Here is a 16735-nt window from a genome sequence, read left to right on the forward strand (position 1 = left end):
TGTTGTGTAAAGAGAAATATACATGTTCTCTTCCTACCTCTGTGTAATTTTTCTTTTTTTTTTTAAAAAAGATGCCCGGTAAGGGGATCTTAACCCTTGACTTGGTGTTGTCAGCACCACGCTCAGCCAGTGAGCGAACCGGCCATCCCTATATGGGATCCGAACCCGTGGCCTTGGTGTTATCAGCACCGCACTCTACCGAGTGAGCCACGGGCCGGCCCCCTCTGTGTAATTTTTTAAGTAACAAAGTGATTCCTGAAAGTTTTTTTCCTCTTAAGATAAACCACAATGCAATTTCTTTTATTTACTTAACTTCTTTCCCCACAACAGGTTTAACTGGGCTGGAGGGTGAAATGGAAGGTCAGACACCCAGGAAGTAGGCTGGGTAGAAACAAGGAGCGAGAGGACTGGGCTGGACTAAGGCTGAACAGTAATCGGGGAGAAGGGCGCAGGTATGAGAGACATCCACCAGGGAGTCCTAGAGGACAAGCCCTGGAGGAGGCTGATGGGGCTGGGCTGGGAGTGGGTAGGGGTGGGAGGCATCCAGGATGAGGTCTAAGGCTCTCTCTGGGAGCCTGGAGTAAGGAGGGGTCACCCCTGACAAAGGGAGTGTGAGGGGGAACAGGTTTGGAATTTGGGACATGGTGACTGTTAGGGGCCCAAGGTTTACTGGGTTGTGGGGGAGGGCACCCATGAGTCCTCGGGATCCCTAAGGTGTGGGGCTCAGAGAAGAGGTCAGAGCTAAGGATAGAGAGTGGGTATCATCAGTAGAGAGACGGGAAACACCACAAAAGAGGGAAAGATGGCCTAAGGGGGATAAGAGGAGATAACAGAGCCCCCCACATTTAAGGGACTGGTGAAAATGAGGAACTTGCAAAAAAGCAAAACATAGAGCAAATGTCAGGGGACAGCAGATTCACAGAAATGAAGGGGAGAGTGGTGAACACTGCCAATTTCTGCCAAGATAACCAAAAAGATGAGCACTAAAAACTGCTCACTGAGCCCGGTTTCTCACTCTCAGAAAAAGAAGTTACAAAGAAAGCAAAGGGGGAAGGCAAGAATGAACCCTCTGGTGCTGGGTTTGAGTCGGGCGATGAACCCATCAGCAGGAACTCGCGCTTATTCTATGCGCACACACACCCACACAGACATGTAGAGATGCGCATATGCATGGGTCCACACACGTGCATGTACTTCCTGCTCTGTCAGCTGCGAAGAACAAGAAGCAGTGACACCCCATTAGCAATGAGCATACTCAGTGCCTAGACCTTGGTTTCTACTACCATTCTCCAATAAAAGAAGTCAGTGCTCCCTGGAGAAGTCGCCAACTCTAAGGCTGGGGCAAGGAGAATATAACACGAGCCTGGAACATCTTACAGTGCCAGAAAGAAAGAAAGTGATCAAGGGGGGAAAAGAAAGAGTAAAGAACAAAGGAGCCAACCTGAAAGGGCCCCTGATGGCCGAAGGTCGAATGACTTGAGCCAAAAAAATTAATTGCAATACTACTGGGTTATACCCAAAGAAGAGAGTAAATATCCATGAGTCCATACTGATATAAATTAATGACTGTATAAATAAAATAAATGGAGTAGAAAGGACAAATCTCCCATACAGAATTCCAAATAATAAATATAGAAGAAATGAGGAACACAGAAAATCATCATTAGAATACCAAGGTAATTGGACAGTGGACAAGATCCACTGATGGATGCTAAAATTAGTGAGTGAAACTTTGAGAAACAGAACATCTGCATAGCCTCAAAGTATCCTCCCCATATTTATTAATTAGTGTGGTAGTTTTAACATGTGAAGACAAATTTCTTTGATATTCTTCGCTCCAGGAATTGGAGCTTAAACCTCCTCCCTTTGAGTGTGGGCTGAATTTAATGACTTGCCTCCAACAAACAGAATAAGGAAAGGGGAAAACAGTAACACTACAGTTGAGAAACCGCAGACACCACCTTAATGAAGTGATCAAGGCTAACATCACCTTGGTGAGTACGCTTCCCAAAGCTTAGAATCCCAGCCTAACCGTGAGAGAAATATCAAACAAACCCAGACTGAGAGACATTCTACAAAATACCTGACCAGTACTCCTCAAAACTGTCAAGGTCATGAAAAGCAAGGGAAGACTGAGAAACTGTCACAGATTGGAGAAGACCAAGGAGACATGACGAATAAATGCAACATGGTATCCTGGATTGGATCCTGGAACAGAAAAAGAACATTAGTGGAAAAAATGGGTGAAATATGATAGTCTGAAGTTTACTAGAATAGAAATCAACATCGATTTCTTGGTTTTGACAAATGTACCAAAATTGTGTTAAGATGCTAACATTAGGAGAAGCTAGGTGTAGACACATGGGAAGTCTCCGTATTATTTTTGCAACTTTCCTGTAAATCTAAAATGACTAAATAAAAGTTCAAAAAAAAATTTAAGTCTCTACTGACTTGGCTACAAGTAGTCACCAGGAGAGTTCCTAACTACCCTTCCTTTGGCTCTGCCTTCACAGCTCATCTTTTGTGCTCCCTACTCCAGGAAGTCCTTCCTGACACCTTAGACTGCACCAGGTGCTGCCTCTGGGTTCCTTCAGCCCCCTGGGCCTCCCCCATCCCAACCTGACCCCTCTGACTGTGCCTCCCCATCCCGGCCCTGACCACTGTTGGGGTTGACTTCCCTATTGGACTGTGTGCTCTGTGAGGGCAGGGTGGAGGCTGTCTCTGTCATCACTATGTCTCTCTCAAGTTAGCTGTAATGTATGTCTCCCTAGCTACTCTGGGAACACCTATGGGCAAGCATGAGCTGTGCCTGGATTCTCTCAACCTGACCCTTAACCCTTCTCAGCCCAGAGCCTGCCAGATCTCACCTTCCTGATATCCCCTACCCAATTTATCCATTCCAGAACACATCTGAGGCGACATAATTGGTCTGTCCCACCCACCTACCAAAACAGGGTAAATCACCCCACACACACCCCCACGTGCACCCAATACACCAACTGTCAGAAACACATTGTAACTGGTGATTTGGAGTATGTGCCTAGTCCACAGCCCTTCCCAGCAGACAGACATTACTGTAGGAACCCTCCAGCTGCAGCGGTTTGAGTAGGGTTGGACACCCAACCCCAGCAATCCAATTCCTGTTTGGGAATTTGAAATGGGGAGAGAGGGGTTATGGGGAACTGAGCTGGAAGTCACATAAAACTGGGGCAAGAGGCCACCAGGGCCAGCCCAGCTGCCTGCACAGAGGAAACAGCAGATACAAAAAGAAGCAGAGAACACAGGGCCCAAGGGAAGGAGGAAAGTTGAGTCGCTGTCCCATGTTGTGCCTCTATTCTCTTCTCATGAGGCCCCTGTCCATTTCTTTCCATCATTACAACCAATCCACTGTGGGCTCTGCCTTCAAAATGTATCCAGACTCTGACGACTACTCACTCCTGCCCCTGCCCTGGTCCAGGCCACAGTTGTGTCTCACCTAGATTATCACAGCAACCTCCTCATGGGCCTCCCTGCTCTCACTCTCAGACCTCATTTCCATCTACACCCCCTCTGTTAGGGATTTCATCCTGGGCTTTAATACCATGAATATACCAAGCAGTCCAAATTTCTGTCTCCAGCCTGGATGTCACCCCTTGGGAGCCAGTCTTGCACGTCCCCCTGCTTGTTCAGCAAGTCCACTAGGAGGCTTAACGTATCCACGCCCTCTCTTAGTCTTCCCCATACAGTTATTGGCATTCCCTCCTTCCTCTGCTCAGGCTAAAAACCAGAGTTGTCTTTAACTCTTCTTTCTCACTACACGCCCACACCCCAAATCCTGTTGATTCTCCCTTCAAATTAGACCCCAAATCTGGCCATATGACCCCCCTCCCCTGCTGTCACCCAGGCCAAGCCACCATCATCTCTCAGCTGGACAACTGCAAATTGCAGTCTCCTCCCCACTGGCATCCTGCTTCCATCCTGTGCCTACATGGCAGCCAGAAGAATCCTGTGAAAACTTTAGATCACATCACTTCAGCTCAAAGCACTCTGATTGCTTCCCATCTCATTCAGCATCAAGCTCAAGTCTCTACAAGGACCTGAAGCCTTTCTCTCTTTACTAGTCCTTCCAAGAAAATGGCCTAAAATCACACCATTAGTAAGTAGGTTAATAATGCTTTTATTCATCTAACTGACTACTGCTTCTTTAACAGTTATGGACATTTTGATGCTGATAATCATGATGCTGACAATAATAGCTATCACGTATTCAGTACTTACTACGTACCAGGTACCTTTGCTAGTACTTTACTAACTTCTTTGTGCCTTCGTTTAGTCATCTGTAGAATGGGAATAATAATAGTACCAAACAGGGTGACTGTGAGGATTAAATAAGCTAATACATAAACCAGTAAGAATTCAAAAAAAAATTAGCTCATTTCAGTTAGTTATTGCTCTGTGACAAATCACCCTAAAACACAGTGGCATAAAAGAGCAACAACCATTTATTTGCTCATGATTCTAGAACTTGGGCAAGGCTCAGAGGGTGAGGGGACTCAGGATGGTTCATCTCTACTCCACGTAGTGTCAGCTGGGAGCTGGCTTAGGATATCATGATGGCACCACTCACATGCCTGGCACATCAGCTAAAACCGCTGGAACATCTGGGAACTGGTTGGGCCTCTATAAAGACGTCCGGACTCCAAGAATGAAAGCAGAGGCTGCCAGGCATCTTAAGGCCCTGGCCCCCCATTTGGCACAGCATCACTTCCACTGCATTCTGTTGTTCAAAACAAATCACAGGGCCAGCTCAGGTTCAAGAAGAAGGAAGGAGACTCCACCTCTTGATAGGAGAAAGAGCAAAGAATGTGTGGCTGACCTTAATCACTGCTGTTTTAATTTCACATTAACAGCCTTGTCACTGGTCTTTCCACCTCAGTCCTTAATCTCCTATAGTCAATTCCCCACACAACAGCCAGAAGAATCTTTGAAAATATACAGTTGGCTATGCTCCCTTCCACTGCTTCAAATTCTTCTACAACTTCCCCCTACACATGGGATAAAGACCCAAACTCTTCACAGGATCTACATGGTCCGGCATCTTGCTCAGCCTCAGCCTCTAGGTTTCAACCATCACACACTCTTCTCTAATGGAGTTAGTGCCTACTCCTCACCTCAAACCTCATTTCCTAGGGTCCAGACTAGATTTCCTATCAAGTGGTCTTATGGCACTCTCTCTCTTTGTATTTTCACATTTGATTATTTGATAGTCTGAACCCCCCATCCCCATGATTATGTATTCTTTGGGATCAGGGAAACTATTTTGTTCTCTGCTGTGTTCCCAATGCTGAGCACAAAGCAGAGGCAAGATGAAGGACTTGTTGAATGGCTTGTGTCCTCAAAAATCTTTAAGGCAACCCCTTCGAGTTCTCTAGAAAGGGAGTCCCAGGATGCTGAGATCTGGATCTGTGCTCTGAAATCATTCATTTGGTAAAACAGTTATTGAGCCCCTACACGTGCCAAGTACTCTTCTAAGTGCTGGAGATAAAGCAGGAAGTAGGTGAAAGCCCCTGCCCTCATGAAGTTGATGGTTGCTGGGGTGGAAGAAGGGGAGACAATAAACAAGATTAAAAAGTTTCACAGTGGGGCCGGCCCGTGGCTCACTGGGTGAGTGTGGTGCTGACAACACCGAGTCAAGGGTTAAGATCCCCTTACCGGTCATCTTTAAAAAAAAAAAAAAAAAAAAGTTTCACAGTGAGTTAAATAATATGATTAATGCAAAGGAAAAAGTTAAAGAAGGGAAGATGGATATGAATGTTAGTGGTACAGTCTTAGAAGGTTGGTAAGGGAGGATATCAAGGAGGTGACAACTGAGTAAAGACTAAAGGAGGTGAAGGTGAGCGTGGTGCTGACAACACCGAGTCAAGGGTTAAGATCCCCTTACCGGTCATCTTTAAAAAAAAAAAAAAAAAAAAAGTTTCACAGTGAGTTAAATAATATGATTAATGCAAAGGAAAAAGTTAAAGAAGGGAAGATGGATATGAATGTTAGTGGTACAGTCTTAGAAGGTTGGTAAGGGAGGATATCAAGGAGGTGACAACTGAGTAAAGACTAAAGGAGGTGAAGGAGTGAGTCTGGGCTATCCAGGAGATATGCATTCCAGGCAAAGAGAACAGCAAGTGCAAAGGCCCTGAGCCAGTGTAGCTGGAGCAGCGTGAGCAAGGAGAGTAAACGATGTCAGAGAGGTGATGAGGGCAGATTACGCAGGGCCTCGCAGGCCATGGAAAGGACTCTGGCTTTTACCCTGAGTGAGATGGAGTCACAGAAGGGTTCTGGGCAGGGGAGGGATGTGACCTGATGCAGGTGCTCACAGCATCCCTCTGACTTCATGTGAGAAGCAGACTGTGAGGATAGGGGTAAGAGCAGGAAGACCATTAAGGAGGCTGTCATAACGGTCGAGGCAGGAGATGAGGGTGGACAGGAGCAGGGTGACAGGAGTGGAGATGGATAGAAGTGGTCAGATTCTGGTATACTCTGAAGGTATTTGCTGATGGACTGGTCATGGGTATAGGACAAAGGTGACAAGGACAACTCGTGTTTTCGCCTGAGCAACAAGGACAGAGGTTACATTTACTGAGATAAACATGGGGGGAGTAGGTTTTGGGGAAAAGAGCAGCAGTTCAATTTGACCAAGATTACTCCGGAGATACCTCCAGATAACCAACAGGAGGTATCAGGCAGCCAGCCAGTCAGGAGCTCAGGGGAGAGGTTCTGGGCTGGTAACTGAAGGGTGGGATATACATTTCCATGCCTATCCCGTTATTTACAGGATCTACATAACCTGGCCCCTGCTTATCTCTAGGCTTATATTGCACCTTGCTAAGTCGACAGTTCACACACACGCACAAAGCCAGAGCCTTCCATTTCCTAGCTATAGGATCTTGGGCTAATTACTCAACCTCTACCTTCAGTATTATCATCTGCAAAAGAGAGATCATAATAGCATCTGCCTTCTAGGACTGTTTACTTAAAAAAAAAAAAAGTTTACTGAGCACCTACGATGTGCAGGCACTGTTCTATAGGCTGGAGATATCCCTTACTCGCCTCTCTCCGTTCCCCTTCCCAAAGAGCTTGTCAACTCAGTCTTCTGGACACCTCTCCCACCCGCCCCTTCCTGTCCTCCCTACCATTGCCCCTGCCCTCCTGACCCATCCCGGCATCTTTGTGTGTGTGTGTGTGGTGTTAGGTGGATACCGGGATCCGAACACTAGACCTTGGTGTTAACAGGACTATGCTCTCCCAAGTAAGCTAACTGGCCAGCCACATCCCCTACATCTCTTGCCATAGGCGCTACCCTGGGCTCCTGAACACCAGTCTCGTTTTCGTCCATCTATTCCCATATCGCAGCAAATTGGGCCATGACTATTCCCTTCTAGAAATCTTCCCATGGCTCCTCATTGCCTTCAGGACAAAGACCAGCTCTCTAAATGACCAAAGAAAATCTTCCACGATCTAATTCATACTGAACTTTTAATATGATCTCTGCCAACAACACATCGCCTGTAGTTCACACATCAGGATGTTTCTCATCGCTGCCTTTGAGCAAGCCATTCCACCGCACCACCACCCCCAAACATTCTTCCGTCTTCAGGTCTCAACTCAGACACCTCCCAGTCCTCCAGGAAGGTCTCCCTACCTGTCCCTCCTCTGGGTTCCCACCGCGTTCCACACTGCCTCCATCAGTGAACACATACAGGTCCATAACGAGGTCCTTGCCTGCGTCTCTATCGACTGAGGTTTCCCGCGACCGGGCCAGACGCAGCGTCCAGTGATGCCCCTCGTGACGGGGCCACTGCGGGGCTCACCGTTAACAGCCGGTTCCTGAAACACCTAACCTGCACGCCCTCCCCGCATCACCTTCCGCGAAACGCAACACCTGCACACAGCATGCTCAAAACCACCCAATCACAGCCTTCTCCCCCTCTACGGACCACTTCAAACATCCGGGCCCCATCTACCTCTGACTACCGATTGGCTGCCTGAAAAGCGTGCCCAAATCCTGAGACCGAAAAGAATTCTGGTCTTTGTAGTTTCCCAGCGAAAACCGGGAAAACGCATTACTAGCAGAACTCCATTTCCCAGGAAGCGCCACGCCCCAGAGGTAGGAGACGGTACCCTTTGAACCAGGCGGTTCTCGATTGGCCAGTTGAGAGACACGTTTCCAAGTTGCCATGGAAACAAGACCACTTACCTGGAACCCCGGGAATATCTTTCTGCCTCAGAATCGCAAAACGCTTTGCTTCACAATGATTCCAAAGGGCGGGACCTACATGTGTGGGGGTAAAGCCTGTACCCACCGCTTGCCTATTCCCCAGACGGCACTAATAACGGCCTCCTACATGCACTCAGCACCTGAATGCTTGCCTCGCACAAGGAACCACTCCTGTGGAAGCAGACTTTGTGGAAGCCCTAGCTTATTAGGGCAGAACATGATGTTTCCCAGAGACAGGCCTGAGTTGGGCCTTCACCCTTTCAGAGTCTCAGTTTACCTTGGAAAAGGCATTAGGGCAGAACATGATGTTTCCCAGAGACAGGCCTGAGTTGGGCCTTCACCCTTTCAGAGTTTACCTTGGAAAAGGCAACGTTGACTAGGATTCTGTGCACCAACAGCCATAACTTCCCCAGAAGGGATGATTCCACACCACAAAGCTTCTGGCACCCCCTCCCAAGACCCCCTTCCCCACCATGCCTCTGAGGGGAGCCGAGGCCCTGCAAACGCTCAAGCAGGCATGTGAGAAAGCTCTTTACTGGGGGGTACAGCGAGGAGGAGCAAGGCCATCTCCCCCTACCTGCCCCAACCCCCTCCTAGGGCCCTGGGGTGAGGGGAGTCTCCCCTCCACCGGACCACCACTGTCTTTGGTACAATAAATAGAAAACAAGGGGGGAGAAGGGGTCAGGGTCCAGTCCTTAGTGGGGAGGGTGGGGCCAAACCCCTCTCCTTGACCCCCTTCCCCAGGCCCCAATCAGTGCAGGCCTCACCCACCCCAGCTGGGTAGCAGCAATTCCAGTCAAGGGGAAAGATGAGGATGGGAGCCCAGGGCCCCCAGATGGGGAGGGGGGTATGGCTTCAGGAGGGGCCCCAGGGAGGGGGCAGGGTCATGAGCTTGCTGCCGTGCTCTGGGGTACACCACGGAGGCCCAGGCGAGGCCCCAGAGTGGCTGGGTCATCAGGGGGTGGGAGAGGTGGACGACCTCCTGTCATCCGAGTCCGGAGGGCTGAGGCAGCCAGATGCTGGGGGGCAGGTGCTGGGTGAGGTGGGGAGCAGTCTGGAGGGCCGCCCGCTAGGCTCACATCCATCAGCTCTGGGGGTGGTGGTGAAGTTGGTGATGGGGGACGGCCAAGGCATCGGGGTTGGGGGGGTAACTGGGTCCCAGTCCCCGGCAGTGACGAGGCAGAGGTAGGGGCTTGATGTGTCTTGTGGGGCACATCACCCCCTGCCCAGGGACGCAGCAGCTGGGAGGGTGGGACCTAAAGAAGCAAAAGAGCAGTGAGTGATGGAGACCCAGGCCCTGAAGCCCCAGGCACCCCTCCATCTGCCTCCAAAGCCCCAGTACCTGGGGGCTGTTCATCTCACAGTCAGTGATAGGGGGCCCAGGGCCCCCACAATATCGGTTGCTGTAGCGGTAGGTCCGATTGTCACTGGAGGAGCCACTGGAGCCTCCTGAACCAGGGAAGAGAGAAGAGATCACAGGTGAGGAGAGGTGGTAGCTGAGTTTTGGAGTGATGGATCTGGCTCATGGCTAAGGCCCAGTCAGAGTCCATATGAAGGATCAAGCCCAATTTTGAGATTTGGGGTGAGAGTTTAGTTTCGGGTATTAAGAGTTAGAACCAGTTTTAGGTGAAACAGCCCATGCTCAGTTCCAGAGATCATGTCAGAGAAGGTCAGAGCTCTCCCAACCCACCCTATTTTGGAGTTCAGGATTGGGCAGTTTCAAAGCTCTAGTGTGAAGGCCCAGCAATAAGGTCCGCCACACCAGGCCAAACCAGAGCTGCCCCCACCGTTGTACCCTGTTTGGGCACTGGGCACCCACCAGAGCTGGAGATGGAGCTGGCAGTACTGGAGGAGGGGCAGGTGTCGAGGGGCGCGGGCGAGGTGGAGGCACTGCTGCCTGCCGGGCCCGTGTTGGTGGCTTCATCAGCCGTGCGACGGAAGAAGCCGTGCTGCAGAGCCCCCAGAGGGCTGATGCGGGCGGCGGGCTCATACTCCAGCATGCGCAGCACCAGGTCCTGGAAGCGGAGGTAGTCGGCGGGGCTGTGGCCCGGCTCCCCCGCCCGCCGGCCCCCGGGCCCGCCCGTCTGCACGCCCAGCACCTCCTGCAGCCGCCGTGTCCCGGGGCCCTGGTAATCCTGGCAGGGAGGGGGTGGGAGGGGGGGCAAGAGAGTGGCCGTCAGTGGGCAGGAGGGGCAGGGAGACACACACGGGGAAACAGAGGCACAAGAGAGAAAGTGGAAAGACAGAAGCTAAGAGTTGTGGGTGGGAAGGAGAGAGAGGGTGGGTAGGGGAGGAAGGAGAGGACAGACAAGGGGGAGAGGAAGAATGGGAAAGACATAGGGAGAGAAAGCAGGGAGAGAAGAAGCCCCAAGTGTGAGAGAGTGAGGGGCCACCCGGGATGGGAAGAGTGGCGTGGGGCAGGGGCCGCACCTTCCTGAGTTCCTTTGTCCTTCGTAGGGTCCAGCCACCCCCAGGCAGCCGTTCAAAGTACTTGCGAGCCTTGGGTGCCTGGTCCAGCATGGGTGCTGGTGGGATACCCAGCACCTCCACAATGCGGTTCATCTGGTCCACCTGTGAATAGGCAGCAGTCAGGGTCATCAGGCCAGCCAGGCTCCACCCCCTCCACCTCCAGCACACCCCTTCCTAGGGGGCACACCTCATTGGAGCCACTGAAGAGCGGCTCTCCGGTGTGCATCTCCACAAGGATGCAGCCCAGGGACCACATGTCAATGGCCAGGTCATAGGGCGTGCCCAGGAGCACCTCAGGAGAGCGGTAGAAGCGGCTCTGGATATACTGGTAGATCTGAGGGAAGGGAAATAGTCAGGGGTCCCAGCCTCCCCTACTGGTTCCACTGACACCCCTCAAGCTAGAAGAACCTGACGGCCAGCCTCCTGCTCCAAATCCTGACATCATCAGCACCAACTTTCCAGGAGTCAATGCCACCATCTTGTTCATCAACCTTAGGAGTCTCTACTGGCCTAGTGTGACCCTGATCTCCATCCCCAGCCCTGACTCTGAGCCCCTGTTGGTCACCAGTCAGAGGCTGGCAGTCTGCAAGCCACAATAGTATTGTCACCTTAAGTGCCTGTTCACATGAAGTTGCAAGGCTAAAGCCCCCACCTGCATCCCCGGCTTTAAGAGTATAGGGTAAACAAAATTTAGCAAAGCAGCATCCCAGGCTCAAACCCAACCCAACTTCACCCTGCCCACACCGTGCAGCTTCAGAATGGGTCCTGCTGCTTCAGGCTTCATTTTCCCCTTCCTACTAGGCAGCATACTCTCTGGGCCACTTCTCTACTCCTGTCACCCACTGGCCACACCCTCTAGGGCCATACCAGCCAATACACCCATCATAAGCACTATTAGCCATTTCAGGCTGTGCCCTTAATCCCATCCCAGTCCAGCTCCATCCCTTGAACCTGGCTTCCCCAGTGGTGCTGCACCCACCCTCGTTATACCCACACCACTAGCCCCACCACTGGGGCTGTGCCGCACCCGCTGGCCAAGCTGGCATGAGCTGCCGAAGTCCACGATCTTGATGGCGCTGCGCTTGGGGTTGCAGAGCAGGATGTTTTCAGGCTTGAGGTCGCAGTGAATAATGCTGAGCTCGGGAGTGGCCAGGAAGAGCAGCGCCGTGCAGAGCTGCTGTGCCAGCTTCCGTGTCAGGTTCAATGAGACCCCGCGGAAATGCGTGTTGCGCAGGAGGTCATACAGGTTGTAGGACAGCAGCTCGAACACCAGGCATAGGTGGTTCCGGAACATGAAGTGCCGCTTCAGGTGCACTGCGGGGAGGGGATAGAAATGGAGAGACACAGAGGACACTGAGGCTCACAGTGGGCAGGTGGTGGCCTGGGGTCACACACTAATATATATCTCTGTTTCTTGAGCACTAGCCAAACCTGCTAGTCACAATGTTTTTATATGGTATATAACTTGATTTGCATAGGAAGTTAATTCTCTTTTCAAGTCTCTAACAAACCTTCTGATTAAACCAAAGAGAAAGTTTCCACTAGCTACTGTTACATCTTCAACACAATTCTACACTTCTTCATTTAATTTTATAACATTGTTTACATTTCAGTTGTATTTATTTTTGTGGCAATGGATACTGGTTTTCCATTTACTGTAAGGATGAATAATTTCCTTTTAAAAGAAACACACAATTTTAAAATCCATTTGCTTTTTCTAAGAGGATTTCAGTGTAAGAAAGGAAAAAGACTGGGCAGAGATGTTAGGAGTAAAGGCTCTGGAGTCCACTGCCTTGTCAAATAATAGCTCTGCTGAGTATAAACTGTCACCTCATGCAAGTGACAGCAACTGAATGCCCTTCCCTCACTGGGCCGTGGTGAGTTAATTTATGTAAAGTGCTTACAATAGAGCCTACTGAGGGAGCTCTCAGTAAATTCTGACCATCACTGTCAAGTGAATAGAACAAAAATCATGAAAGTAGCAGGAGAATCACTGATGTCAGAGAAGCATAGACCAAACCCTGCCCTGAAGACATCAGCCCTCTTCTGTACTAGGGGGTGACCCATCCCACTATCCCAGGTGCCCACAGCCCTGCCAGTCCCATGCCTCACCTATGTAGTACTTCATCTCCGTGTCATGCTGGTTCATCAGCTCCAGCAGCCGCAACTCAATCTGGGCCTGGTTCAGGAATGCCTTTTTGTTCTTGATGATCTTGATGGCCACCAGCTCCTGGGTCTGATGGTCATAGGCCTTCACCACCTGTCAGGGCACAGCATGTGATGGAGTTGCGGGTGGTAGTGCAGGACAGAGCAAGGAAGTGCTCTTCTCCCTCCAGCCAAGGAGACCCACCAACAACACTATTAATAGGGCACTTCAGAAAGTTAATGGAAAGATTTGTATTTTTAATTCTATTTTTCCACAAACCTTTTTTTTTTTTTTTTTTTTTTTTTAAAGATGACCGGTAAGGGGACCTTAACCCTTGACTTGGCATTGTCAGCACTAGGTTCTCCCAAGTGAGCTAACCGGCCATCCCTATATGGGGATCTGAACACCCATGGCCTTGGTGTTATCAGCACCGCACTCTCCAAAGTGAGCCACAGGACGGCCCTTTTCCACAAACCTTTTGAAGGACCCTCAGAATTCACAGCTGAATACTCACCATCAGTCAGGAACCGGTGTAAACAAGGGATGTGAAATAACACAACTACCTCATGTGGAGAGTCTTGTTATTTGCACCATTTTAAAAAAAAAGGAAACTGAGGCACAGGGAAACTAAGTGACTGGGCTGGGGTGAGTGGCCCAGCATGGGACTTGAAGCCACTGAACCACTGGGTGTGTGGACGAATGTTAGTGGTGCCCGTGCCCCCCAATCCCTGAATGCGGGTGGAGTCCTGCACCTGGCCAAAGGAGCCTTTGCCAATGAGAGAGTCAATCTCATAGCGCTCCAGCCAGCGCTCGCCACTGCGCACAATGTAGTCATGGTTGTCGTCATCAAAACCATGGTTCAGGACCTTCTTCTCTTTCTTGGTGCTCGAGTCCTGGGGTGGAGCCTGCTGGGCCCGCCGCTTCTTCTTCGCATAGTATACCTGCTCAGCCAGCCAGCCAGCCAGGATATGAGAACTGGTGAGTGACCCATACTAGCAGCCAGGACCCCTCAGCACCCAGTCCGGGGTACCCCACTCCCTGCCCACCTCATTGATGTGCTTGTAAGTCTTGATGAGGTCCACAGAGAGCTTGCGCAATGGGGCTGAGGTCGCATCCCGGAAGGCCAGAGGCAGCCTCCGAGGCAGTAGCCGCACATCAGGCAATACCTACAGGGCAGAGTGAGATGTGGGCGCTGAAGACAGGCTTTCACCTCGGACCTCAAGGGAAAGGACTATATGGACTGTCAGCTCGTCTTCGCCATACACATACTTATGTGATCATTGTCTGGCTTCCCCACTAGAATATAATCTCCCCAAGGGAAGAGACTGTCTTATTCTTGCTACATCTTCAGTGACTTGAGCAGGGCTGGCACATATAGATGTTCATTAGAGATCTGTCATGGGATCAAATGAGTTAACTATTTATCCCTGGCCTTTCACCCAGACCCTTAGTCAGCTTTTTCACCTCACACCTTTAATCTTTTCTGAACCTCAGTGGCAGAGATATGGAAAACCTGGGCTCTGCCCCTCCCAATCCTTCAGCCTGTGACTATCCCATTCTGGGTATCCCACCTCTGAAGTCCCCTGATCTCAATTTACCTTTATACCTTGCGGCCTTCCCAAGCTTCACCCTCAACTCTGGCATTCTTGACCAGTCCTTTTACCCCAACGCTCTTGGATCTGGATTTGGCACCCTGGACCTCCCACTCTATCCTGCTTCAAACTCCACATTTCTGAGTTTAAACTGTCTCTATCATTGATGATCTCTACCCTGTACCACCCAGGCCCTGTTGTTCCCAAGACCCTTCAGGCTTAATCCTCCTCCCCCATTTACTCCCTCCAGATCTTTCACTCTAGACTTCTTTTTCTTAGTGAATATTTACTGGATGTTTACTATGTACCAGGAACTGTTCTTGGCATTTTACATGCATTTCATTAACTTGTTTAATCCTCACAATAACCCTATGAGGTAGGTATTTGGCCCAATTCTACAGAATTAAAAAACACAATTATGGAGGACCTAAGTAATTTAACCACCATATCAAGATTTGAACCCAGAGTCTCCAAACCATGACTCTGCCTGAAACTCCTCTATTTTATCTTCCACTCTAATGGTGCCCATCATGCCCCTAGAAGACGGTCCTGGGCAACTGCACTATCTTTTGGTCCTGAGACTATTCTATCCCCAGCTTCCCCCTACCTCCAGGCAGATGAGGAGCCAGCTGAATGTGTACCTGTGTGTGCTCCTGGGGTCCTGGGAAGCCAGCAAAGGGACCATGGCCTGGTGGGACGGCCATGGTAGGCTCAGACGGCTGCAGGGGAGCCAGGCCTGGAGTGGGAGCCCGGCCGGGGGGCGCCTTCTCGCATCCTGCACCTCGGCTGCCACCGCCGCTGAGACCTGACAGCAGGTGGGAGGCAGGGAAACATGGAACAAGGGGATGTGTGGGACAGTGCCAGGCAAGGAAGAGGTGGGCAAAAGAAATAAGGTAGGGCACAGATGGAGGAGGAAAAGGGTGCAACAGAGCAGCAGGTAGCAATGAAGAGAGGGGACATTGAGAAATAACAGGCAGGTGGAGGGGTGGTACAGCAGAGTCCCTCGACAAATGATCAAATAAATGAATGAGGCAGCACAAAGAGGAGAACATGTAAGAGGCAATGATTGGGAGCCAGGGGAGGGGGGGCCGCGGGGTGTGTGTGTGAAGGATATGAGCCATGACAGGAAAGAACAAAAAGACACCAATAATTGGAGGGAGAAAAAGACAGAAACCACAGACGATATGGGGAGTAAGATTAATTCTTTTCTTCCCACTTCTACTAGTGGCCCTCCCCAGGACCCCACACACTAAATCCTGCCTTCTTCCCTGAACATCGAGGACCTCATCCTGTACCACAGTGAGGTCTACCCTTCCAAGCAGATTCCCCTAATCCAGAGACCTCTAGGATCATCCAAACCACATGAGTCCTCGGAGATACCTCTCCCCAAACCACAGCAGTGTCATCTGCAGGCCCCTATCCTGGGGGACCTCCCAACCACACAAAGGTTATCTGAGAACCCCTACCTAACAGAGTTCTACCTCTATGGCATTCTCATCTACCAGGGCACATCCTTCCCAGGGGCCTCTCTCCATATAGGACTTCTTCCCTATATCAGGTCCTCCCACATCAGGGTCCATACCTCTAGTTAGTCTCCCTATACCATAAAACCTAGTTCCCCCGTGCCACGTCAGGGCTCTTCCCCATAGTTTTACTCCAAGACCCCTTCCCAGTTATGGCCCATTCCTCCTGATGGGAGCAAGGTGAGGTGTCTCTACCCACAGTTTAGAGTGATCATCCTTTTCTCCCCTTCACTGGATCCTTGCCCCTCCATCCCCCAACCCTACTATTCAATATTCCCACCAGAACCCTTTCTCTAGTTAACACTCTATATCAGGATCATTCCACCTGTGTCCATTCCTAAAAGGCCCCCACAGTCAAATCCCCAAATATCACATAGGATCCACCCCCCAGCGTCTGACACAACAAAATCCTTTCCCCACAGGCCTCCCATGTCAGCTCCCTTTCTCCTATCCCATCCCTTGCCACTCCAGGACCCCTCCTCTCTTGGAGTTTCCCCCCAAAACCACCTCTTCCCTGGGGCCCTCCCACACTAGGACCATCTCTCCCAGCCCCCACCCCCTACCCGGGTCAGGACTGTTGCGGGGCCCACGGGGGGCTGGAGCGCGGTGGGGCCCCCAGTGGGGTGGGCGAACGGCCAGCATGGCGGCGGTGGCAGCGGGGGGGGGCCGGCCGCCTGTACTCGGCCTGGCCGGCCCGGCAAGCCCCGCGGCAGGGAGGACAAGCGGGACAGACGGTCCGGTGGGTGACAACAGCAGT

General features: G+C 50.9%; 1 protein-coding gene and 1 long non-coding RNA gene across 5 annotated transcripts in view; both read right to left on the minus strand.

The window, feature by feature from the left end:
- The window catches only part of LOC103598252, a 97466-nt gene extending 88977 nt beyond the window's left edge, over window positions 1-8489 (minus strand). The window contains exon 1 of the long non-coding RNA XR_551188.1: window positions 7673-8489. This is a non-coding gene — a long non-coding RNA (uncharacterized LOC103598252). The remainder of the gene's footprint in view (window positions 1-7672) is intronic.
- A 277-nt stretch (window positions 8490-8766) lies between these two features.
- DYRK1B (dual-specificity tyrosine-(Y)-phosphorylation regulated kinase 1B) overlaps window positions 8767-16735 on the minus strand; it is a 9153-nt gene continuing 1184 nt past the window's right edge. The window contains exons 2-12 of one of the 4 annotated variants that reach the window (XM_008582256.1): window positions 15097-15260; window positions 13910-14029; window positions 13616-13804; window positions 12830-12977; window positions 11745-12031; window positions 10905-11051; window positions 10679-10819; window positions 10348-10383; window positions 10068-10263; window positions 9591-9697; window positions 8767-9504 (exon numbers count right to left, since the gene is read on the minus strand). In XM_008582256.1, coding sequence (XP_008580478.1) covers window positions 9133-9504; window positions 9591-9697; window positions 10068-10263; window positions 10348-10383; window positions 10679-10819; window positions 10905-11051; window positions 11745-12031; window positions 12830-12977; window positions 13616-13804; window positions 13910-14029; window positions 15097-15159 — 1806 coding nt within the window. In that variant the 5' untranslated portion in view covers window positions 15160-15260 and the 3' untranslated portion in view covers window positions 8767-9132. Of the gene's footprint in view, window positions 9505-9590; window positions 9698-10067; window positions 10384-10678; window positions 10820-10904; window positions 11052-11744; window positions 12032-12829; window positions 12978-13615; window positions 13805-13909; window positions 14030-15096; window positions 15261-16735 lie in introns of all 4 variants that reach the window. The other 3 variants (XM_008582264.1, XM_008582248.1, XM_008582269.1) reach the window with 3 other exon arrangements.

This window comes from Galeopterus variegatus, unplaced genomic scaffold (genome assembly GCF_000696425.1).
Source record: "Galeopterus variegatus unplaced genomic scaffold, G_variegatus-3.0.2 Scaffold93, whole genome shotgun sequence".
NCBI classification, from domain to species: Eukaryota; Metazoa; Chordata; class Mammalia; order Dermoptera; family Cynocephalidae; genus Galeopterus; species Galeopterus variegatus.